Here is a 26,423-nt window from a genome sequence, read left to right as displayed (position 1 = left end):
GAAGGAAGGTGAAAGGAGAAATAGGGCGCAATTTGTTTTGCATATGAAGACCCAAATCACAGAGTTGGAATCACGTAACCAAAACTGTAAAAATGCACTCTGTAAGCTTGAATTGATTTCCAAGTTTCCCAGCCTGTACTGCAGCCATTGCTCTTAAGACGTTTTCTCCTCAGTTGTGACTACTGAACCTAACTGCTCAAGATGTAACTTGAGGTATTGTTTGCCGTACTAATTAAGATAATTACTTAATGCATTTCTTTGCATTTCTAATACCAAGAAAAACCTTTGCTAATATCCAAAAAAGTTCACCAACTATCTACTTAACAATACATTTCTTCTTAGGGTTTTTTCCTTAGTACAAAGGAAAGCTCTCAATTTCCAACTAATTATTTTTCTCTAGTACTGGGAATAGTCTGAAGGGGGCAATAGACACCTGCTGAAGTATTTTTGGGACACAGCCTCGACATCCTTTGATAAGCACCTCTCTGAGTTACTCGTCTGTCTGTTAATGATTTTCAGTGTTTCCTTTTTGAGGAATTCTGAATGTGTTTTTAAAAAAGACTTGAAAGAAAATCCCAAAGAAGTTGCTGTCTGTGCTTAAGGAAACAAGCTCTTATAAACCACATTTGAATGAATATTTATCTGTTTTCAATATTCAAAAAATTCATATACTTGACTTGGTTTTTAAATGTGCCGACTTTGTTACCAGTGAAAGTTTAAAAATAAAATTTTAAAAAAATCACTAAGTACAACAAAATTCAGTTGAACACAAGAATCCCATTGAAAAACTGAAGTGCAATTTTTGTCTTCCAAATATAGAAAAGCATGTAAATGCTCAGCCAACACATTTAACAAAGATTAACAAACCCAGGTTACCAGAATATACCTCTTGGTAAATGTGCAGTAAAGGACAGCTCAGCAACCCTGACACCTCTTGCTGCTGCTCCCTGAGCTCCACAGGTGTGTTACAAAGAGCAGCTGTCATTGCTAACTGGCAGTCCTTGCTGGTTTCCTGGCAGGCCTGGTCAAACATCCAGCCCTTGCTCCTTGTGGCCCAGGGGCCAGCAGTGGGCAGCGGAGAGGCTGCAGAGCTGCTCTGTCCTTGCCTTGTCAGTGTGAGGGCTGTTCCCTAATGCCATCCCTGCTGTGCTTCCTGCCTTGGGGAAAGCTGGAGCTCATTTGACAAGCATTTGCAACCTTTTTCTCCTCAGGATTAGAAAATCTTTAGATGGGAGTCATCCACAACAGGTTTTACTCCTCAATGGGATTAAATTCCCCAAATGATTGTTACCCCCTGCTGCACACACACACACACAGACACACACATACATAGAATTTTGTTACCTGGGCTCAATTCACATCCTGTCACCTCACGGTTACCTCTTACCAGGAAATGTTTATCGTAATTCCTCTTCTTTTTTCATGTATCATAATTGCTCTTCATTACATATGTAATTGTAATAGTTCAAGAAATTGAACAAATTTTAACTGAGATGATAAAAACCAAAATGAATTTGGGAATACGGGTATCATTGATATTCTACCAGGTTCCTACCTTTTTCTTTTCAATGCAGTTCTGCACCATAAAACTTAATTCCTCCAGGCTTACATTTACTTTCAATTCACTTGATTTTAAATCTACAATTCAAAATATGAGCTGCAGACCTTGTTACATCACACTCCTACATTGCACATGCTGTATGTACTTAAGCTTAAATTTTACAGCATAAATAATTCTTAAAATTAATGCAGTGTGTGCAAATTATTGGTAGTTAGTGGTGTAACTTTTCTCTTTTTTCAAACATCCTGTCCTTTTTGAATATTAACTGATATTTACAGGGCATTACTTGGAGCTTTTTAACTTTCATTTTTATCTATTTACAATCACATAATTTTTAACTATAAGGTTGGATTAAGTCACTTGTGAGATTGTATTAACCTTTTGTTCAGGAAGAGATGAGAAATTGCTTGCACCTGCTCTACAAATATTCACAGGGTTTTCTTATGTTAATTAGGCACATTTGAATCTTATATAAAAACTTCAGTGTGGGTGTACAGATACAACTAAGATGCTTACATTTAGTACTGCTCAAACAAGTAGTGGCAATGACTCAGAAGTTCTATGTAGCAAGGAAAGGGGATAAATCCTCTCCAACTGTGTATCTCTGGTGTACTTGCATGAGAGAGAATTGTGTTTGGATGAATGCAGTGATCAGAGGTATATCACTCAGGTATGTGGGGACTGGAATTGCAAGACAAGTAATACAGGCATTATATGCAGCCAGTTACAAAATTTTCTCCAGGAAGTGTGCACTCTGGTTCTGGCTGAGCTCTGTTCCTCTCAAGACCTTTTCTCCTTTCACACCCTCAGATTGACAGGTGACCATTCCTCTTCTGAGCCCCCGGGCATTTTGTTCTGGTCACTGAAATGTCACTGACACATTCACTATTTTCTAGCCCATGTTGGGAACACTGCATCCAATTTTGGGCCCCTCCATCCAAGGAGAGCACCAGTGGTGAAGCTGGTCTGGGGCTGGAGCTCTGTGAGGAGGGGCGGAGGGAAGGGGACTCGCTCAGCCTGCGGAGGGGATGGGCTCAGACACCTACCAGCAAATGGCCAGCTCCTGCACAGAGGTGAGGGAGGAGATGGAGTCAGGCCCATGGTGCATGGCAGAGGGTGAGAAACAGAAATGAGAGATGCTCTGGCTGGCCAGAGCCCTGACTGTCCCAGTTTGAGCTCAGGGCTTATCCTGCATTGTGCAGCAGTTTTGACCAGTGCCCACCTGTGATCCCACCTCATCCTATGATCCTGAAATCCCTATCTGGCAGGTAATGATCATCCAAATATAGTGTGGAAGAATTCTCTAAGATATTCCAGCACAGATTATCTATAACTGACAATGCTAAAATCAACCAGAAGTTAAATAAAACACTACACTAAACAAAGGTGTATATAGGAAAAAATTGCCAACATGAGTTCTTTATAATGGGAAAAATGAAGAAATTTTAGAATTAGAGCTACACCTTGAATTCAAAAGAAGTGACTGCAAACACAGACATCAAATCTGCTGGCAATTGGAGAGAATAGGAAGTAATATCTAATAATCAAGTAAAATAGGTGAGCTGAAAAGTGCTTCTCTAATATTTGACTGCAGAAAGGTCAGTAAAGACAGGTAAAACAAGTGAGAACACAGTCCTGTGTAAACTTGGGCAGAACCAGATTTTTTCTTTTAATCCAAGATTTTCTACTGACTTGAAGACCAAAGTTCAAGGCTTAGGAAGCCTACTGATAAGTGCACTTAAAAGCTAAAAGCTCTTGTGAAGTGCGCATATGGAGAATTTCCCAATGCAAGCTGTGAGACTTTGAATTTTTGTCCCACCCAACTGTCTCTCCTCTGCCCAGGAGGCTTTCTGTGCAATGCTTTCCAAATCCAAAGTATTTGGGATCCCAAAATGATAGGACATCTGCTAGAACAACAAACTCTTACTTGAAAATCACACTTTCAAATAATAACTGAATCTTTTTTTCACATAAAACTTTTTTAGGATTAAACTTTAGACCTTTTATGTCACATTGTACAAGTTTTCAAAGATCTATAAAAAGAACAAATATTAGCTCAGAAAACATCTAATGTTATTTTTCTTTCCTTCCAGGGATATTTTTCTAGCTACTTAAGACTTTCATTACCAGGTAAATGATTCCTATATAAAAAGACAATTTGTGAGAGGATTTAATGTTTTTTTTTTCATATGTAAACCTCTCTATAAACAGAATTTTACATGCATTGCACTCTTCTAGTTTATACAACACCAGCTGACTTGAAGTTTATCCAACTTTTGTAACCCAGAAATGCTCTTGTAGATCATGTTTTCTCAGACTATAGGAATTTACATTTGTTTAACTGAAGATGGAACTTGGGCTGTAGACATAAATTATAACAATTATTAGATTATATCATTTGGAAGGAAAGGAAGGGAAAGTAAGCAGTTAGTCTAAACATCATTTCCATCACTTTTATCCTACCATCATCTACCCCTAATTCTCCACAGACAAGTATGATTTTGCATTCTGCTTTGCTGAAATGGCTTGCACAGAAATACTTGACAGCAAATGTTTTATGCTCACTGAATATACCTTTCAGCCATGAAAATTTACCAATTATATTGCTTTTTACAAAAGTTAGCCCTTTCTTCCCCTGCTCTGTTTCTCAAGATTCCTTAGATTTTTCTTTTCTCCCTGATCAAGGATAGGTTAAAAAGTTAAGTCCTCTATCAGCACCTCTCTATTCTAAGCTGCAAGCACAAAGAAAGAGTCTCAATTCATAGCAATTAAATTTACAGAATATCCAAGTAAGTCAAAATTGTTGCTCTGAAGCAGCACTGGGAAGCACTGGCCCTGACTGAGCAGGGAATATCAGCATGTGCTGACAAGTCTTAGATAGCTACAGTGGACTCGTCATCAGAAATGAGGATAAGCACATGGCCCCCTTATGTTTAAGTGATTTGGTGGTGCTGTATAAATATCTCTTATCAGAACAGGATTGCTAGCATTCTCTGCTATGTGGGAGAGTTCATTTTCATAATCAAATTATCAGATGTAAAACTATAAAGAAAGACTGTAAGCTAAGCTGAACTCAAAATAGGACTTAAAAATTAATTACATTTCATAAAGACCAGCAAATCTTGGGCCTTCTATCTATTCAAACCTTTCATCTTTTTATCCCCACATTATAGCTCTGGGCTTTGAACTTCAGAGTAAACTCCTCAGTTCTACCAGTGATCTTGCTACACACTATTGAGTTCTCAGCTGAAATGTTCTTAATAATACCACTTCCAGGTTTTTTTATCTTTTTCCATTCCAAAACATAGAAGTCTCTGCTCTCAAAAACATTTTAAAATACCTCTTAATTCTGTTTTTGTTTTTGTTTTTTTAATCTCTTTTTCAGTTGTAAAATGGAATTCCATTTTAGGAAATAAAATTTTATTTTCACTTATAAAAAAATCTGTCTAAGCTGCTGATTTTGTTGGAGGGAAAGACCTGTGCAGCCATTTCATGGAAATGTTCAGACCTGCTGATTTCTTTCACCTTATTAATTACAACTGGAAAAATATTTTTAGACTCGATGGACTTCTGGAGAAAACCAGTTAACTGGTTTAGAAGTTTATCTTTTTCAATAGGACAGAGCCTGCTGCCAGGTAAAGCTGAGAATACATACCTGCATGAAGTTTTGATTCCAAAGTGGCTCTTTGTATTCTCACTGAAGTTTACAATTGTTGCAGTGTGCTCAGCTCCTCTGAAATTGAGAATATATTTAAGTTTTCTTGCCTTTTATTTTTTTTTTAAATCAGTTGTAAAACCTGCACAGCTGAAGAGAGATTTAATTAGTAACAATGAAATAGACTATTCAGAATGGGTTAAGATAGCACAAAAGCCATATACTACATTAACCCTTTGTGCTTGCAGTGAGAAATTAAGGTAACAGAATCAATGATAGCCACCTTCACAGAGGAAAAGGTCGATGTGATAGTGAACTAACTTCCTTTTAACATAGCATGGTCAGTCAGCAAAAAAAGTTTTTAAATTGTGCTATTAGATAGATTTGTTTGCTTCCGTCTCATAGGATGGTGACCTTCAGGACAAGATTTATGTCCTCTGACTGCAAGCCAGATTCCTGTATCCTGTTTATTATTTAATATGTGCTCTGTAAAATAAGCACAATTCAAATGCTTTGCCATTCAGTCAAGAATCAAGCCCAAGCCCATATTTAGACAGAATTTAGGTGTTTTATGCAATGATTATTTAATGATCTTGAAACAGAACCAATGAAACTTTCTTCCATATGAACATGTAAACACCCCAGTGATCCTGGTTATCATGCAGGAAAAAAGGACAGGCTCTGTCCCACAGCAAATTGGACAGCTAGTGATTGTTGCAGTTTGGAGGGAAAGGTAGTTACATCTGTTCTGGCAGAGGAAGAAGTTACACCTGAGAGATGCTTTAATGCACATACTGTGGAAAGAAGGAAACCCTACAACCTCTTGTCCTGACTGTTAAATTATTACTGTGTCTTTCTGATCAAAAGGCTGTTCTCCCCCAAAATACAATCATAAATGGAAGGAATGATATTCCTGCAGGGTGAATTGAGTTTTGAACTTACCCCCATACCACTTGGCATCAGTAGCAACCACCAAGGGTTCAGATGGTTGCCTGCTCCACTACTCATGGGCTGCACAGTGAGCCTGGGAGCACAAACCAAGGCTCCCAGTGTCCAGGAATTTGAGTCTCAGAGCCAGCCACCACAATCTAACCATTTTTACTTAAAGCTTCTTCTCCCACATATGAGTGCATGAAATTCAAGTTTCCAGTAAATCATAAGCAAGCTGTTTCAAAGATCCACTACTCCCCTGGATGTATAGAATGGGTAAGAGAAATAAAGACAAAATTCAGCAGAAGGAAATAAGAAAACCTCAGCAAAAAGTGCACAGTTTTCCATAGGATCTCATGACATATTACAAAACTTCTGACACTTAGCAAGTTTAAATTACCCTATTTATCTAAGCTTAACTTTCTTTCTTTTGCTCATTTGTTATAGCACGTGAACCTGTGAAGAAGAGAGCAATGCCCATTTCCTGCATTGCAGCCTATCAGTGTCTCCATCTTGCAGACTCAGTTGCAGTTGAGCCAAGTACTTATGACAAATAGAATCAATTTTTTTAATTGTCTTTTTTACTTCTTGTTTTTTCTTTTATTTCCTTTTCTGCTTCTATTTTTATTTTCTATGTTCTGCTTTCAAGTTCGTTTCTTTCCTGTTTTATGTGCATTTCTCACCTTCTCTCCAGCTTTCTAGTTCCCTCATTTCCCTTTTCCCCCTTCCTCTCACATTCACATCTACTTAGAGAAGCATTACAATATCAAAGTATTGTTAAACTACAGAATTAGAAGTACAGTCTGGCTCCAGCTAACCTTGGTCCTTGTAAAAACCACTTTACTTCCTGAAAACCACAATTGGAGATGCAGAAAATATTCAAGGACATCTCTGGAAGCCCCTCCTACAGTGTAAATGAGCAGAGGCTCAGTTCCTGTGAAAGCAGCACCAGGCTCTGCCTGCAGAGACAGCTGCAGGAATGGTGGCTCATGACACCTTATGAAATAGAAGGAACACTGAATTATGGGGCGCACGTTTTTTCTGCATAGCGAGACATGTCCTCCCACAGAGCTGGCTTGGGGTTTTCTGCATCAAACAATTTGTTATTTAAACCACATGAAACAGGCCAATTAAGCTCATGCATATAATGCTCTAGCTGAGCCTATGTTTATGGTCAAGTTCCTGGAGGCAGTTGCACCCACAGAGCCTGGAGGGATAGACTTTCATGGGAACCAGGCTATCCTCATGTCTGAGTCACTTCTCCTGGCAAGTTCTTGGCTCACCTAACTTAGACAAAGTGAGATTTAATGTGTAGGCAGGATGAATTATCTGAGAGTTCTGGCTTAAGGAAGCTAAAAGTAAAGTTAGTCATACCATTCTAGCAAAAATGGATCCCCATTGTATACATGGAGATTTCCCCATGTATACATGGAGATTTGTGAGGGCTTGTAATTACCTTCCAGTCCTTAGCAAAATAAGTTACTGGCCCATAGACAATAAACAAATTTGAAAGAAAGGTGTTTTTCTTTTAGTACTCCTTGTTTAGGTGGCAGAATATTCTTCAGAGTATGACTATGACCACATCTAAACTAATGAGAAGATGGGATGGAAATTTCACGAAATTACTTGTGTGAGATTCCTGAGGTTTCCCAACTTCATCCAGGAAAAGAACTAGACTGATTATTCTCACATAAATGCAAGACTTGACCTTCAGTTAAACACAATATCCACAAAAAGCCCAGAAATAAGAGATTAAAGAAAATATCTTCAAATTGTAGAATAGTCCCTTTCCCAGCATTTTACTTCTATATATGCTTTATCTACCCTGCACTAAAATTACGACCATATGAGGAAGAGCACTCTTCTGCCTCAGCAGAAGTAATAAACAGACCAAAACTTACTCTGGTACAGCTTTACAACTGCATGCAGATAGAGACATTATTTCCCCCTTTAATTTTAGAAGCAAATAGTAGTAGTGTTGGTGGTACAACCAACATTGTGCATTTTTGCACCCAAATTTTTTTCAGGGGATGAAATAGCTGCAAGGATGGCTGGCAGATCACACTGTAGTTATGATCCTCTAAAGAGGCACTGCTGTTGGCTGACATGAATTTTGATGTTACACACATATGTGTGTAAAGAAGCTGACTCTAGAGTATCATGGAAAGTTATTTCTAAACAATTTCTTTATGAGAAGTAAGAAGACAAACAGCAACTATTTGCAGATTTATGTGCTCAACTCATGGATTTTAACAGAAAGTTTTGGGGGGTTTTGGCATTTGTGTTGAGCAAGTGAGAGATAATACAAGACAACAGGAACAAAATGTGTTCTTAATTAATTTGCTGTTTCAAAACAGTGCTGGGAAGATGCTGACATACCAATATGTAAAGCAAAACTGCTGAAAGCAACTCAGAGCACCCATTCATCTACAGCACTGTATCTGCTCCCTGGGCTCCTTAGCAAGAGGTCCTGACTCCAGGCTTTCTCCAGGGGCCGTGGACGCTGAGCCACCATGATGCAGCTCACAGCCCTGGGTTTGTCCTGGTGTCCTGTTGTTGTTTCACCCAGCTGGGCTCTCGGTGAATGCCTGTGCTACGATGGAAGCCACTGAAGAGGTGTTACACCAGTAACACAGGGAGGCACTGGAGTTCATGGGATGTGACTGAAATGGTCACATGACTGTAATCCAGAGCGGATGTGCAAGTGAGAATTTTCAAACAGGAAAGGAGCAGAAGAGGTATTTCCTGTAACTAATACTGAACAAGAAGTGAAAACTTCTCTTTTATTCAATGCTTATTTATTAAAGCCAGAATATTCTGACCTTGCCCTACAACAAAGAATCTTAGGACTACATTTTCATGGGCTTTTGATTATATTGGTGATTTATGGATGGCTGATCCTAAATGCCATTTGCAATAAGCTGGAAAGCGATATGGCTGCAAAGCACTGCAGGGCAATTGTAGGAGAGATATAGCCCATCGTTACATCTTCCTTTGTAGGGGCTGAATTCTGTATCTTGTGTGATCTCTGACAGTCTCATTAATCTTTACAGTACAGGCCTTTGCACTTAAAAGAATTTAAAGGCAATCTTAAACTCTTTCTGGGAATGTAGATTTACTTGCATATGCTTTTCAATCAGGGATACTCTAAAGGAATTATCCTAAATGTGGTTATCAAATACACGGAAACTATTCTGGGAAATGGAAAATATTTTTCAGTCAACTTAGTTGGAAAATTCAGGTCAGGCTTTATAAATATCAAAGACTTCCAGAGACCAGCTAACAGGAAATTTTTGCTGACATGTTGAACAATGACCATTTAGATGAAGTTATTAAGAAGCAGGCAATTAAAAATCGCTTTTCTAGTTGCAGTAAAAGTCTCTGCTGATTGTGCTTCTGTGGTTAAAAAAGGTCAGCTAGCAGGGGTAACAGGTCACAGACACTTTCAACTGATGCAAGAGTGGAAGAGATGGCTCTGTCTTCATCCTGATGGTCACCACCTCTGCCTTGGTTATGCTAGCCTAAGTGCAAGATCCTATAGCAATTTTAATCCAGGACCTGATCCAGTCTAAAATGAACCCAGAAAAAAAGAAAAAATGGAGGGGTGGATGAGAAATTAGTTTTCTGTAAGGGGCATACCCTCTTTTTGGCTTGCTATGGGTGATTGCAATTGGAAACTATGGATATCAGCCAGATCATGTCATCTTAAGACAACAATATTACAAAAATATTCCAATGCAAGGAATGAGATGCAGAATAATCCAAGAGACATTATAGCTCCTTTAAGGTAAGCAAATGATGAAGGTTCATTTGGAATAAAAAGTACCACACTGATAAGTGCTTATGAAAGGTGACACTGCACTAGAGGTTTTAGAGAGGGTGACAGATTATTCAGAAACAAGAGGACAAAAAGGAGAAGTATTTTAAACCGATCAAAGGAAATACTCTTCACAAAATGTCTTATTAAACTGTGCAGTTCTTTTCAACAGGAAGTAATTAGGAAAGCACTTAAAAAGGAGTCATGAAATGACTGGACTTTTAGACTATGCCATGGATTTGGAAGATAGACTGAGTCTTACGTCTGCATTTAGGCAATATGTATCAGATTTAAAAAAAAACCCTTAATACTGTAGTATGCTGGTCCTAAATCTGTCTTCAGGGATGTTTCTTACATCCTCCTGTGAAACTTTGGTTGCTGCTTACTGCCAAAGAACAGTGTCTGTTTAAATATTTTTCATCTGATCTCATATGGGAACTACATTGCTCCTTATCAAAAAACAATGGTATCTCATGGAAGCCTCTGTCATGCATAGTTACAGAAAAATTTAGGCAGGGATGATCACAGGAGATAAGTCCAGTGTTTCACTGGAAGCAGGGCAAACTTCATGGTTAGATGAAATTGATCATGGTCTTTTCCAGCTGAATTGCAAAAAACCCTAAGGGCAGAGGTCCTAGAGGTGCTGAGGTCCTGTTTTGGCTGCTGAACCACCCTCTCCATGTATTTGTAGCTCACATACAACTGGAACTTCCCTTATCACATGTTTTGGCCATATCCCCTTGTCATTTTACTGTTCACCTCTGGGAAGGCACTGGCTCTGTGTTCTCTTTAATCTCTGATGACTGGAGCAATATTGAAAGGCTTCAGTCAGTCCAGAAACACACTTCTCCCTTCTAAGACGCATTTTTTCCCCTAGCATGAGCACTTAGACATATCTGCATTTTAAAAACATCAAATTGCAGAACAGACTAAATGGCATGGAAAAGTAGGCCTGCATTTGCCACAAAATTTCTCATACTTTGCTTTTTAAACTGGCCATCAGTGTATTTTTGAAAAAGTCATGTTTTTAACTCAGTCTATTTGTGACATCTTGAATGTTCAGAAAACAAATTATCAAGAATTAGGTTGGGCAAGTATATTAAATGAAATTTAAGGTACTTCTTTGCACAATTTGTGTTTGGGCCATAATCTCGGGGTGACCTAGAATGTGCACTGCACCACATTCCTTTAGACTGCAGACTTCTGTCTCTTTCTATCCCAAGAACAGCTCTTTTAAAACACTCAAAAAACATGCTTTCAAGATGTCTGTTCTTGACAGTTCAACTGCAGGAAAGATAAGTGAAAAGAGGTATTCATCTTTTAAGTACAGGCAAGGATGTTAATCTGGTGGTTCAGAACTGACAGTTTTTCTTTTCAAGTGTCATAGACTTGAGCTCTGATTACACACTCTTCAGAGGCTCCAACAAAAGAAGCTCTTGTTTCCTCTGTACTTCATGCTATTGGTCTATTGTTTCACATATTCATTTTGATAAATCATACAAAATGCTACCTTGAAATTAAATTTTTGTCATTAACAGTGGAAAAAATACCTATGTAAACAATCTTTTATAAAATTCTATAATTTTTTTATATGTTCTACCAATTCAGCAGGATTCCAGATATTCCTCTCTTAACTGTTTTGTAGTCTTTACCATGGTTTATTATTACTCTTATTAAAATAAGAGTAGAACATTTAACATTGCATCAGCAATTCATTAATGCTCTCTGGTCCAGCTTTCTACATACCATAAGCATTCATCTCTCCTATAATCCAAGTAACTTACTTCAAAAATTTTCCCAGGGTTTTTGTGGAAACCATTGGGAAGGTTTTCATTTTGTTTGCAAAGAACAAGAGCAGGTGTGGTGGCTGGTCTTGCTCCTGCTAGTCCTGAACACGACTGTTACAGCCATCCCCTGCTTCATTGTACTTGAATATTAAATGTACAAGTGAGAGTTCTTCAAATGTTAAAGTAATTGATTACTCACCTGTACCATGTTAAATACAGTAATCGGCTATATAAATTGTATGCAGAATTACTCCTTAATAGGTCTTCAACATTCAGCTCTCCAGCTAGGTTGTGGGATCGCTGCCAAATCCCTCTCTCCTGCTGCTGACAGATTGTGGCAGTGCTGTGCAGAGTTCTTCACACTACATTCTCTTGTGTCCCAGACATTATCTAGAAATCTAGATAGCTCAGTGTTGAAAGATGGCTCAAATTTTCTCCCAGTTTCTTCCATTTTGAAAAGAACACAAACCAAAACTGTGTAATCCAGAAATTTCAAAAGCTCCCAAAGATACCACCATAAGATCTCAAACTCAGCAAAGCAGCGCTTGTTCTCTTGAAAACAAGATGTTGTGCACGCTGTGGATTTACATAATTTCAAGTGACAAAACAGAAAAGAAACCCCTTGCAAGTTACTAAATGCAGTGAAGAAAATTCTGACTCAGGAAACTCCTGAGCTTCAAAGCAGCTGGAGATGGGAGTGAATTTAAAGAGCATATTACCATGCTTGTTGATTTTACAGCATTTTTTAGGCATTCAGTTTTACCTGCTGCTGGTAAAAAAACCTTGGCTTGACACAGTGTGGTCATTGTTATGCTCTACATCATAATGAACGTCATTTTCCCTTCACTGAGTCTTTCTACAATTATCTTATTATCTTCTTAATTTAGTCTCATTCAAAGATTATGCATATGCTTCCATAAAAGACTGCAGAAACCTTGTGGGTGATCCAGCACTAAGCTCACATAGAATTTATCTGCTTTTCCCTATAAAATCAAGCCCAAGGCCAAACAGGTGCCTTGATCGCATCTACTCACCTGTCTCTCATTTTTGCAGCAAGAGGACTTTGCTAATTAAAAAGCAAAACAGCTTTTATAAAGTAGATTTTCATGTTTGAAGAAGCAAATATTGGAGGTTTATACCTTCTCATTTTATTGCATTAACAGTGAGCTAGATACAGGAAGGAAAACAGGAATAATCACACATATAGCCTACAGGTAAAGTGTGCTCTTCAACTGCCTGCTACCACAGACACAACTAAACAGCAAACAAGAGTGAGAAGACGTAAGTTCTAACAGAAAGTTTATACATGCAATAAAATAAATGGGATATTTTAGTACATTCGTGTTTTGAACACAGAATTTCAGCCTAGGAATTTACTTCTAGATGTGGAATTACATTCTCCTGCATTCTATTAATTTCTTTATCTGCTCTACAGATATACCACTTTTTAGGCTCTCAGACAAAGAAAGCAGAGCCTGATTCTTCCATATTCTTGCTTTTTACTTCCCCTCAGACAACTTGGGAGAAGTGACTTATGCCAACATTGTCACAATTTCTCAAAAGAAGTGATCTTTAATCAATACAAACAAAATCTTGCTATCTGCTCCATCCCTGCCCTGTTATCAGCACCAAGACATTGTGATTATGAACTAGAACAAAAGCCTCAACAACAATGTGGTGCTGGAAGTTTATGTTGTTTGTAAGAAGGGAATTTTTTCCTTTTTCCCAGAGCTTATTTTCAAAACCTAAATTAGCTCACTAAAATATTTATTTCTGCATGGCTTTCAGATACAAGTGCCTGAATGATTATTCAACAATGAAGAATCATGCTGTCTTGCCTCACTCAACTGTTTTGATGCTTGAGAATAAATGAAGGGACAAAATATTCAATTTTAGTTAAACAGGAAATCAACAGAAAAAACAGTAGATATATTTTCAAAGTAATTTTTAAAACTGAATGCATTTGTGTTTTAGCTCTATTTTATATGTATTTCTGATATTGAAACAAGCAAATGAATGCACTATTTGTGGTAACATTTTGTTGTGTGAGCCCATTAGTTGAAAGTCAAATAAATATCACAGCCCTATGCTCTGAAGTTCTCTGTTCAGCTGCATGTTAGCAGCGGCGCCAAAGGGTCAAGTGCTGTTTTCTGCCCTGTACACCAAGTGCTTGGGAAAGTAAAAAGCTAGTTTAATCTACCAGGTTTGACTAGCAAAGGGGCCCTGTGCCTCAATTGGTAGCAGTGTCTCAAAGTTACATCACTGTAAAAACTGATGGTCTCCATCACTGGAAATCTCCAATAAATATGAAAGAACAACATGATTTATAACAGTTGGAAATACGTGGGAGTGTTCAAGACATGACATCTGTGTTGGAACATCATATGCCACCATTTCTTTCAGCTGCTTAGAACAGATGTCCCATATCTGCCTCTCATTCAAAATGAAAGGAAAAATATTTAGGAGAAAAAACTAGCAGCATTAGGACAGAACATTTTAATTTTTACAATCACTCACAGCAAAGAGGATTAAAGTCACATGATCTCACTTTCCTCCTATGCTCCTTTCTCTTTTAACACATACGGATATAATGTTTATTACTGCAATTACAAAAGAGAAAAGGAAAGTAATTATTATTCTCCTTCAAGTCACGTAAGCACCGAGTGCCAGACCCCATTATCACATCTATTTATAAAATATATATTTACCTTTTGAAGAAATAAATCTTCAGATTTAAATTTCTCAATTTCTACACATTGCAAAAAGTAAAAGGTGCCCTTAAAGGGTAAATTTTCAACCTGTCAAAAAACTGTTTCCCTGGTTCATTTGCAACGAACCTGAAACACAGCAGAACCACTGAGAGGAACCAAGGACCTTGTAAACAAGGGGAACTTCACAGCCCTGTATCCCACAGCCACACATTTGGCCATGTGTACTTCAGCAGCACCAGAAGGACTCCTCAGGTGAGAAAGGCAGAGGGACAGAAAGGAGATTCCCTGCTTTTGTACCCAGGGACTTGGAAAAAAAGACTACTAAGATGCCTGTAGCTAACAGCAAAGCACATCACTCTTTTCACAAGCATTTCCATATTTCTGGAAATACGGAAACTGCACCACTTTGGTGGCAGGATATGTAGCATGTGGATCCCAAAAGACTGTGAGGCTTAAAGACTGTTGAGCTGCACAACAGACAATGGAACAAGAGAGGGAGTTTCCCTGATATAACCACTTCTCTCACTTCTTTCTTAAATGTGAAGTGACCTTCAAACTGAGTATAGTGTCAAAAACTCTTGTCAGGTTTTGATTCCTAAGTTGAATGGTCTAGGTAAAATTCGGACTGGTTGGTTTGACAATGTTTTTTTGCCTCATGTTAAAAGGTATGTGTAGTGCTGGAGGGGATTTAGAAGAAATGACAAGGATTATTTAGTGCTGTAGAAAAGGCCTGATAAATGTAGGCTTCCAACAGCCATATGTCTTTAGTTTATCGAAGACATAAGAGATGACTTGATTACAGCATGCAATTATCATTTGGGGACAGTGGTGTAAAAGGAGAGAAAAATTAGATTCGGAAGTAGGCCACATATATGTGGCAGGAAGGGCACCACTAGTAATCAAGGACAATTGCATACTCTCTGTTTGTGAGGAATTTCCAGATCAGATCCCTTACAGGTGAACATGCTCTGCTTAAAGAAATTACATGGTCCAGCACAGCAGCAAGTCCATAAAGCTGAATGGCCTGCCCTGTTCAGAGACACCAGATCATCATTTGCTTTAAATATCCTGATCAGGCCTTGCTAGTCCCTGAAAGCAGGAGGAGCCTCCCTTCAAATACAAGGCCACCAGTGTTATCTCCAACAGATAACAGCACCTCTCTCATGGGATGTATTAACTGTCCCCTTCCATATACCTAAAAATTATTTGAAAGCATTCTTGGAGACATTTAAAATATATATATTTTCCAGTTTGATCTTTACATGAAAGAATACATCCTGAACTGACTTCAGGGAGTGAGATTTTGCAATCACCTCTTAAAATCCAGACTCATATGAGCATTGCCCAGTAGTATTTTTGGGCTAAACTCCTGAAGACAAAAAGACAAAGTTATGCTTGAGCCACAGATCAGATAGAGGAAAATGCAAATCTATAACTTGTGAAATGACTTTATAGAGAAAACCTGAGAGGACCTGTCACAGCACTTTGCTTTACAGACCACTTTTTTGATCATAAAGACAGGCCCTGTGGCAGGGATTCTTACCTAGACCTCCAGGCAGCTCTGAAACCACTTGCTGGGCTGGAGCTGCTATTCATGACTTTTTGCCAGGGCAGAGGCTCTTCAAGTTGCCTGATGAGAAAATGTGTAAGGAGAAGCAATATTCCTTCTGTAATTTTGAATAAAAGGAGAAGTTGTTTGACTGTGAACTTTCACCCTCTGTGAGACAAGCTTGTACTGATATCATTAAGTTCCCTGGAAAATACCGAGAATCAGGCAGTAGGGGAGGAAATCCCCTGGCAAGATCCTTCTTTGTGATTTCACTGCTAGGAAGCTCACTGCCCACACAAGAGCAACCTCTCCTAAAATGGGCACTAGAACTTCTATATATTCACTTAAAGTTTGTGGGGGGAAAGCTGGCCCTGTTGAAATCAAAGAGCAATTCCTATTAGCTTAAGTCACTTAATACCTTAATGGAGGTCCTGAGAGGGCAGACAAGCCACATGGACATTAACATCTGTATCTATATGGGAAATACTGAGAAAACCAACAGCTGAAAAAATACTGGAAACTTGTGGAGGAATTTCCAGTAAAGACTACTCAAGCACCAAAGCACTGTTGCAAGATGGCTCCTATTTCTCTCCCACCCATCTTTCATCTTTACAGTCCACAGGAAAGGAAAAAACAACACAGGGACTTTTATGCCCCTTCTGCAAGGTCTGGCCCATAGCTGGCTGCTCATAGGAGGAGTAAGTAGGCAAGGCATACATAGGTGGGACTCACCAGTAACCCACCAACACCAGAATGTCTTCAGCAGTGACAGACACTATTTCAGGATATCATACAGTGGCCACTTTCTATGGTATATATCCTGATAATTGCTGAGCATCAATGGACATTGAATTAGGGGTGTTGTACAGTACATTTCTGTCTACTTGCTTTCATTTACATTTATGGACCTTTAGTCCATTCGTTTTTCCATTCTGCTTTTGAACCAAATGATACTGTTATCCCCCTGACACTTCTGTGTAAGCTTCCAGGAGATTAACATTCACCCTGTAAAAAAGTACTGCTCTATTATTTTTGTTAAACCACTTTCTCCTTAGTTTGCATATCCTGTAGTTCTGGAATTGCATGATATAGCAAACAGTTTTGCATCTGTTGTTTGCTATCAACTGCCTTCACAATTTGGAAAACATCAGTCAGAACCCCTCCTCCTTCAGCATTCTCTCTCCAAACTGGAAAGTCACAGGCACTTTCATTTGTCCTGTTTACCAGTCCTCCTCTCTATCTTTCCTAGCTATCCTTCCTGCAATCCAGACACCAGAACCTCACTGAAAAAGCAAAATGTGTATGCACCAAAGTTTTGCACAGTGCAAAAAATCTTGCTTTCTGGTTTATTCACAAGACAGCACTGAGACAGGCCTGACATTATTCTGAATAAATATGCCTGGCACCACCTCCAAGAAATTTATGTCATGGGCCTGTCAAAGCTCTCCTCCTCCTCTGTCTTCAATCTTTTCTTCACCCTCCTACTGCATGCTCACATTCCTCCAAGCCAAGTCCACACTGCTCTCCCATTTTTCTGCTACACCCCCACTTTCCAAGCCTCCCTTTCCAATCTAGATAGACATCCTGCATGAACTGATTTATTGTGCACAAAACACTACTGAACACACTATGAAAGAATATGGGATATGTGCACCACTGCCTCATCCCAGAGCTAGCACCCGCATTTGCACTGCTGTTGGCAGCAGTTGTTTCCATGTGTATAATGTAAAGACATATTTTCACGTTTCTCTGCTTGAGCTTTTTGTGTGCAAGCTTGGAAGGGCCAGGCTTACCTTCCTGTGCTTAACACTGTGGATCAGGTCACAGTACATCAGGATGCATTTCAACATCTCAGCCACAAAGCCTGTACCTCCCACAATTCTGCCTTAGGTGCTGAACATCAGCACCCAGATGAGTCAAAACACCACTGCTAGTCAGGAGAAGGGAGGCAAGGAAGAATACTATCAAATTCCACCTCTCCTTCCCTCCATCTTTGCCTCTGCACCAGAAGTCCACTATTTTCACAGCCATTTTGCCTGGAAATTTCCACACTGGAAAGTGTGTGGTGAAAGAGGCACTAACCAGAGTGAAGCATGCAGACACCAGTTCTCTGTTAAAAAGAAAATTGTCAAGCACGTGGTTTAGATTTCCACAGTGAGTAGCTTGGGAAGGGCATTTGTTCAGGAAACAACTCACCCATTATTGCCGACGTGCACAGATTCTGGCTGTGCCTCCTGCCTATGCCTTGAGGTTGCTGCCGGCCTTATTTGTGCCTTTCCCATGACACCCACAACTGCTGCTGCCAAGGACAATTTCCTTCCACAGTAATATGCATTCTGGCATAATCTTAAAAAAGCATCACTAGGGGGATTTAGTCAATTAAATCTACTGGTAGTTTTATTTTGCAGTGGAAATCTGTAAAGCATATTTACAATCCGCTTATATTTTACAAGAAGGTTCTGATTTGGCTCATCACAAAATAACAGAATTCTGACATTGATCTGAGAATGACTGAAGCCAGCAAGAATATCTTAGCAGTCCTAGAATTTACTAGATTATAACCCCAGCCATTTTTTGACTAATATTTAAAATAAAATGTTTCCCAAATGAGTCTCAAAGGCTTAAATTAGTTTAAATTCGTTAGAAATGCATAGCCCATCAATTGTGTAACTTCATTGGAGGTACAGAGTTTATGGCAATATCAGTGAAAAGAGAACATTTTCCAAACATTACCACAACCAGACAAATGATATAAAAAACATTCATGCTTCAGAGTAATACAAAATAAAATCATTGATTTTTTTTATGAAAAAGCCAATCACCTGATCAGCTCAAGCAACATTGATTAATATCTTTGAATCAACAATTTTTTTCTGTACACTTGTAATAAGACTTCAGTTTCACAAACTGATACTTAGTTGAACATATTTATAACACAAATTATACACTATGTACAAACCTAGTTCTCCACAGAGCTCTTTGTTCAGAATGTTTCAACACAGAAGTGATTTACCAATTTCTAGGTCAGGATTCTAGCTCTTCCTTTAATTTAAATACCAAAACACTTATCAAAACATGAAAATAAGCCCATTTGTTATCACATGGTGCTGTTCTTAAGTCATTTGTTTGTTACCATATGTTACAGAAGAGTAGAACCAGTCACAGCAATAAATAAATGTGCTTATTATCAACTAAAGACTTATATTCACATAATCAGACTTTCAACCTGAGTGCTTTTACAAGACTGTAGGATCCATTGATCTTCGCTTGCCTTGACACGTAGATCAAAATTGCAACTGCAGGTACCACTACTGCTGCTACAGATGAGAATGTGATAATCAGTGGTATCATCTGCACTGGTTCTTCCAATCTTGCTGAAAATGGAGACAAAAGGAGAAAAAAAATGTGTAAATATTGTTTGAAACAGATATGTGTGCATCACTGTAAAAGCAGTGTTATTAATGACATTCATTTGCAACATATTTCTGTTTTCATGCACAAAGCTTACTTTTTTTGTTTTCCTTACATTTTTTTATTTAGTAACTTCATATTACATACTGTAATTCTTAGCCACTATCTTGGTCTAGAATTTGCTATGCAAGTTCAAACCTATCTGATATCATCTATAATGAAGAATACCATGAAATTAATAAAGAATACAGGAGGAGTACCACATATTATACCCAGGAGACATTTGTGTAGGTTTCAACCTCTTGAAATTCATCCTTCAGAGGAAGACCATGTTTTAAAAGCTCAATATTTAGATTTTTTGTGAAACACAACTTTCTCTGGATTAGTCTCACTGTCCATGCATGTGGACAGAAACACAGCCAGGAATCACCTTTTTGTGACCCTAGCCTTAAAGCTACCACACCAACTCAGGTAAGAGAGATGATAGCCACACTGAAAGGAGGTTAAAATACAGCTTATTCTGACCAGGTTGTTTGGTTTGTTTTTAGGTAAGGGGTTTTTTTTAGGTTAACCACACTACTGTTGTGGAAGGACTAGCTATGAACTAGTTGTGCTCACCTTGACACAAATTCCACTAAAAGGTACAAACAAAATAGGTTTAAGGCAATAGACCCAGCTACCTACAACAACTATCTCAATCTCTGTATTGTTCCAACCTCACTGAAAACATATATATATGAAGGACATATATGCTTGTATAAATTTTGGTTTCATTGCAGAGTATAAAGTTTCCATTCACTGATGGCAGAATAATTTCTCATAATGGTCTTTTTTTCAGGACCATCTCTGAGGGTACATGTGCTACATGTAACAGTGGTATCTTCTTCTTCAACATTTTCTGATGGATATACTAATAGTAATATTTTGGAGAGGAACTGAAAAGAAAGGCAAGGTAGGATTTAGCAACAAACAGAAGCAGAACTCATGAGGCATCAGCAGCTTTTACATGCAAAATACTAATCCAGTTAATGGGCCCACTGTAGTAGTTGAGCATGTAGCTTTAGATGCTGCTCTGTCACCAGCTATCCTTCATCACTGAAACCAACAGCAGCTGGCAAAAAAGAACATTTTATCAATTGATAGAGTATGTTGCATAAGTTTTACATTATATGAAGCCTCTTCTTTTCTTATTCCAAATTCACTGTTTATTTGTTTGAGTTCATGAAAGGGCACAGACCAACAAACCCAGAGGCTGATGTCCTCTTTCAACAGAAGAGAAAAAAAGGCAAAGGGCCTAGAATTGCATTTTTTTTTCCACAAGGTTTCGCAATTTTATATCCTGTTTACAAAAGATGAAGTGGAAATACGAAAAATTTTGAAGCAGCAATTATTTTATGCATCTGCTATTTTGGACAGAAGTTGTCATTAGCATTAAGACCCTATCACTTATGACAAGTACCTGTGCAACTCATGTCAGTCTTTTAAAAGACAATTAATTCTTAATGAAACTGAAGATGTCACTCTGTCTAAAACAAATCCTAATATGAACTCTGGACAGCAGTTATATTAACTAACCTTTGACATAAGTACTGTGTGCTGAGACTGCTCCCTGAGTTCATTAAAGGTATGCATGTGTATTTGCCTGCATCCCTTAGCCAAGCCCTGTCTGTGGTATATTTGCTATCTACTGTTTCAAGGGTTGTGAACCCATCACCAGCTTTCTTTTACAGACTACTCCTAAGAGATCTAACATCTGCAGATAAGCGAGGAATGGTAACACTTTGTCCTTGTTTCGCTTTGCTTGAAGGGGAAATCAAAAGTGTATTTTTTAGTGCAGCTATAAAAATAGTAAAGAACAGGGAAGAGAGCTGAATCGGTGGCAGAAGTGATCCCTAAGCAAGACACTGTTGCTATGCAATAGGCAGAAGCAGCAGAACTAAAGCAGAGAAGTCTGATTACTATTGGAAATTAAACTTTGCTATCATTCCATCTAAACTGAGCAATCAGCATTTCTTGTAGCTTAAATGCAGCTTATAAGAGCAGGAAACAGAGTTGTAGCTTAGGGAAGAAGCAAGGAGCTGTAATACAGTGCTTGCACAGAGTAGCTTCAGCAGGTACTGTCTCCCTGACTCTTTCCTATGCAGTTATGCACTGAGGCCTGCTTGGAAGGATATTTCCTTCCAGGAATTGCATATCTTCTTTACCTCATGCATACATCTGTCAGTTGGAAGGAGTGATGGAAGCCCCGCTGACTTAAGAACTTTTCATAAGCTATCTGTACCAAGGCAGACATCATGCTTTATTGTTTAAAGCTTCCTAAATCACTTAGTGACATTAGGGCCACCTTTTAATTCCACTGACACCAAAGACATAATTACCTCATTCTTCACAAAGAAGATCTGGACCTAAACTATATAAACCAAAAAACTTGTTTTCCATCTTGTTCTACAAACCTTGAACATATAATTTCACAGCTTTTTCTTCCTTGCCAAATGGATTATAAGCTTCACATTCATAAAGCCCCAGATCTTGAGTTTTCAAGTTCTGTATAGTTAAAGTTGCATTTTTAGAAATTTTCTCAGACTCCCCGGTGGCCTTCTTTTTCTTCCAGGAGATCACAGGAGCTGGATTACCAGAACTAATACGTTTCATTGTCACAGTTTCTCCTTCACTAAGAGCAGCAGTAGGGATAACAGTGATCATTGTGTTCTTTGGTCCATATGAAAGGAAAAATCCTATATTTAATCATCACAGGATTTTTTAGGGATGGATCCAACATGAATAAGTATTGAATACTAGATTGCCACCCTCCCAAAGGTAATTGCTTTTTCATTCTCAAACCAAAAGTAAAGCACGTGGTATCAGAGTTTCCATACAAACCTTCCATAACCTAAACATTCTAACCATGTAGATCTACATGAAATGTACTAGTTCTGGTAATCCATTCAGATCTGTACTAAAGACTGTCATCACATTAAAGATTTCATGACTTTGTTTTGTTCATTACCACCGCTCCTTTCTTAGGAAAAGCAGAGGACTATGATGATTTTTTGTTCTCATAGGGTTTTGTTTAATTTGATGGTTATATTTATCACTGAAGAACTAATTATTTTTAAATGACTGGGAAAACTTTATGCATACTTACATTTCACATTGAGTGTGATTTCCCTTCTACTGTTCCCAAACTTATTTTCTGCTACACATTCATAGTCTCCTCCATTTTGGAACATCACCGATGGAAGAAGAATACTCCTGCTACTGTAAGGCCCCATGTTTGCATTGTCAGATTTTCTCCTTAAAATAATCTTGGGAGGAGGGTTACTCTCAGCCGAACATTGTATGGAAACATTTTCCCCTTCTTTAACTGTTGTAGAAGGTTCAATGGAGAGTTTTGTAATGACTGGGGCACCTTTATGAGAAAAGAAAAGGCGGTTAGGTACTAAAAGAAAATGCAAAGGTACTAAAGGTGGAGAGAGTTTTAAGAAAGCAGGAATTGCTTGCTCAAGAATCTGTTAACTTTGTTTTTGATCCCAGATTCAATCTAAGACTTTTGGCTCTGTCAGAACAGTAGCAATCAATCAATCATAAAATATTACAACAGCAATAATATTATTATGTCCAAAACAGTTTTACCATTAAACATCTATTAAATTTATTATTAATGACTAAAACTGCTAGTTCAAAGGAGACTGATGTCCTGTGAAACTGGAACACACATTATATTTCAAGGAAATATCAGGTGTGTGTTGCCCCACCACTTTCTCAGATTCTTATATGACTTTTAGTGTTGTATTGTGGGAAATGTATAGAAGTGTGCACGTACAACAGCAGTACAGAGAGAATTAGCTGAAAATTAATATAGAAAGAAAAAGTACAGCCCATGAGGAGCAGCCTTAAATTGAAGCTGAATCCTGAATATGTAACAAGGAAGGCTCCATATTTTCCTAATTTTCAGTGTTTCAGCATCCTCTAACATAACAGAGATCAGCCAGTCAGGTACTGGATAATACAAGTGAAACTCAAGGAGAGTTGTACCTTGTACAATAATGTCCACAGTTGCTTTCCCTGTTTTATTAGTTACCAGATTAATTACTTCACAGATGTACAGTCCCGAATCACTGAAATGGACATGGGGAATAGAAAGAACATTATTTTTTATCAGATGCTGAATGCTTTCTTCAGCCAAATATTTACTCCAAACTATTTGTGCTGGTGGGTTACTCTGAGTCACACAAGTGAGGTTCAGAGATTCTCCTTTCATTGGCAAGTTGCTTGGAGATGCAGTAATGACTGTATTTTGTGGACCAACTGTAAGAGAACAAAAGGAAGACAACATCAGTATGTAAATGAAGAATGACATGCACATCTCTAACACTAGCTTTTCTAGAGGTACATGTCACAGAATACCAAGAAAAAAATGAATAATGTGTATCCCAGTAGCACAATAGAACAATTTCCCCAGACTTTGTTAGATGTTTTGCTTGCAGCTTTGAAAGTTAACTAGCCAAAGCTCTTGTACAAAAATACTTACAATGTGCATTAAGTTTCTGAGAAGACGTTCTTTCTTTGGGCTCAAAATCCATATCAGCAATTGGTAACCTGGCCACACAGGTGATCTCTTTCCCAATATCTTCAGCCATGGGATGAAATGTATATGTCACAATTTTGGTCTCTGTATTTATGCTGTCATCTTCCAAAAAATCTTCCCTATGAAGAAGATGTCCATCTTTCTTTAGAAGAACTTCCAGGTGATCAGAAGGATACACATTAGGAATTTTACAGATGACAGTAGCTTGTTCTCCAGCAACTAAGGATGGGCTGATCTCAATGATAGGATCACTGGGGAAAGCTAAAAGAATAAAATTAATTTCTTTAGACTAGGAGAGATGAATTGTAGGGTCAACATAAGAGCAAGATCCAGACACCAAATATCATCAGTTTAGATGACATTCTATCAACATTATTACAAGACATGTCTTGATCTGAAGACTTACAAGTCCTTTATTAGCAGTTCATGTACTAACAGGAATTTTATTTGTACAATTTCTGAAATGTGATCACAAAAGATCTGGTAAGATTCAGCATGGCACCTAGGCAGTGATACAACTGCCTAACTGCAGGCATTCAGAGCAATCCATACATCAGTGCTATCCTGTTTTCTGTGCTGGTAGGTTTAGACATCTGAATTACTCCCCTGCAAACTACAAAGGCCTTGATTTTTTCTCTCCAAGCTCTGGGAAAGCATTCAGGCAGTGTATGTTTTGGCTTTCAAGAATTACCAAAAATAAGAATAAACAATCTTCAATGCAGAAAGATAAGCAAGAAAGAGCTAAGAAAGTGCCCTGAACAGACACACAGAGAAATCTTAGAAGGAAGTACATGTTGAGCTATAACAGACTCATTGTCCTAGAATTAAAAGTTAACTGGTAACTGGTAACCACAATATCTAAAACAGTTATTGAGTTTTCTATCAACATGTACTACTTAAAGAGAATTCTACATTTTTACTTACAGTAAAGTTCAACTTTGACACTCTTCTCCTTTTTCTCTCCATCATCACATATGACAGTACAAAGATAAGAATGAGAATTCACAATGTTAACTGGATTCATAGTCAATGTAGAATATGTCCTGTGGTTGCTGACTTTTCCTCCAAGGGGGCTGTCCATCTGTGTTCTCCAGGAAAAATTTGGTGATGCACAGCCAGTAGTATTGCATGTGAGTATGAGCGTGTCTCCAATCTGTGCCACAATTCTCTCAGCAGGTATAATTTCCATTTCAAAAGTTTTAACTACAAAAGTAAAAGCACACATCAATTCAGCAGCTTTCTCAACTTTTATCTTCCTATTTCTTCTCAGGTTCTATTGTGACATGAGGTCTTTAAGCTTCAGTTCTTTATGGTTGTTTGGAAATTAAACTAATAAAGCTCATACAGTGGTTTACATATTCAAAACACCTCATAAACACTGCTATTTTTGTCAAAGACAATACAGACTCAAATGACTAACAGTTTTCATCTATAAGATGGCATAAACCAAATTGAAATAAATTCATTGGCACAATATAACTTTTTTTGTCAGGTGGACCTGGTTCTAAAACTTTGTCACATTTGAGGGGAGAGGTAGCAGGTAGATAGCAAAGACAACAGCAGAAACACTTTCAACAGGACATTTAGTACTAAGCTCGCCTGATACTGTCAGGAATGACAGTAAAAAAAATCAAGCATGCAGTGATATATTGGAGTTGTCTCCTAGACTGTCTTTTAGCAAACTCAATAGGAAAATGACTGAGTCATTGCAGAGCACAGAAAAGCTCAAAGTAAATGTCAAAAAAAAGGCTTCCTGACATTTTGACAGAACTACTTAATTGACAGTTGTATTCACTGAAATGAAAAGGTAACTGGAGAAAAGAGAAATAAAGATCAAGCAGTAAATTTTAGGTCATTTTACATTTAAAAAAGTTAAAACACTGAAACAAGCACCACCAACTCCCACCTTCCCCAACTTACCAGTCCTTAACACACACAAAATTACCAGCACAGCCTGGCTTGTTCCTCCCATCTCTTTAAACATATGTAATTGCTGTTACTGGGTAATTAAGGTCAATTAAAGTAAATTCAAAAATTTACTTTCTATTTTCTGTGAAGAAGTACTGTGAGATCTTGCTTCTCTGCAACAGTTTATTACAAGAACTCTTGCGTGCTCTTTATAAAGGCTCTCCTAAGGCAGAGTGGGAAATCCCTGGACGGGGAAATCCAGAGCAGGGAGGAAGAGACTCACATCGGGCGGTGTCCTTTGGCTCAGCGCCCTCTGCTGCTTTTGTGAAAGCCCAGGAAAATAAATAGTAACACTTGTAAATACAGCGTCTAAAAAATCTGTTTCAGATCTGATCCTGCAAACAATTGACAAAACGAAAGGATGTAGGTGTGTGTAAGTCCGAGTAATTGAATGCAGCTCTATCTCAGATGAAAAAGTTATTTAAATTTGCTTTTAACAAAAATGT

General features: G+C 38.1%; 1 protein-coding gene across 1 annotated transcript; it reads right to left on the bottom strand.

Moving 5' to 3' along the window:
* Window positions 1-18,369: 18,369 nt before the first annotated feature.
* Window positions 18,370-26,158, bottom strand: VCAM1 (vascular cell adhesion molecule 1). Its single transcript, XM_058843192.1, has 6 exons — window positions 25,930-26,158; window positions 24,934-25,212; window positions 23,953-24,270; window positions 23,457-23,729; window positions 22,567-22,830; window positions 18,370-19,384 (listed from the first exon to the last, which is right to left on the bottom strand). Exons 1-6 carry the CDS (start codon window positions 25,991-25,993, stop codon window positions 19,224-19,226), a joined length of 1,359 nt encoding a protein of 452 aa, XP_058699175.1. The 5' UTR covers window positions 25,994-26,158; the 3' UTR covers window positions 18,370-19,223.
* Between the last annotated feature and the right edge of the window lie 265 nt (window positions 26,159-26,423).

This window comes from Poecile atricapillus, chromosome 7 (genome assembly GCF_030490865.1).
Source record: "Poecile atricapillus isolate bPoeAtr1 chromosome 7, bPoeAtr1.hap1, whole genome shotgun sequence".
NCBI classification, from domain to species: domain Eukaryota; kingdom Metazoa; phylum Chordata; class Aves; order Passeriformes; family Paridae; genus Poecile; species Poecile atricapillus.
This window is presented reverse-complemented; position numbering and strand designations above follow the sequence as displayed.

Bases quoted from the DNA above. Each gene is read 5' to 3' on its own strand.
- VCAM1 (XM_058843192.1), bottom strand. From the start codon at position 25,993: ATGTTTAAAGAGATGGGAGGAACAAGCCAGGCTGTGCTGGTAATTTTG. The intron at 24,271-24,933 runs GTAAGTAAAAAT...TTATTCTTTTAG, and splicing joins TGTCAAAGTTGAACTTTACT to CTTTCCCCAGTGATCCTATC. The intron at 23,730-23,952 runs GTAAGTATTTTT...GTTCTCTTACAG, and splicing joins TCAGAAACTTAATGCACATT to TTGGTCCACAAAATACAGTC.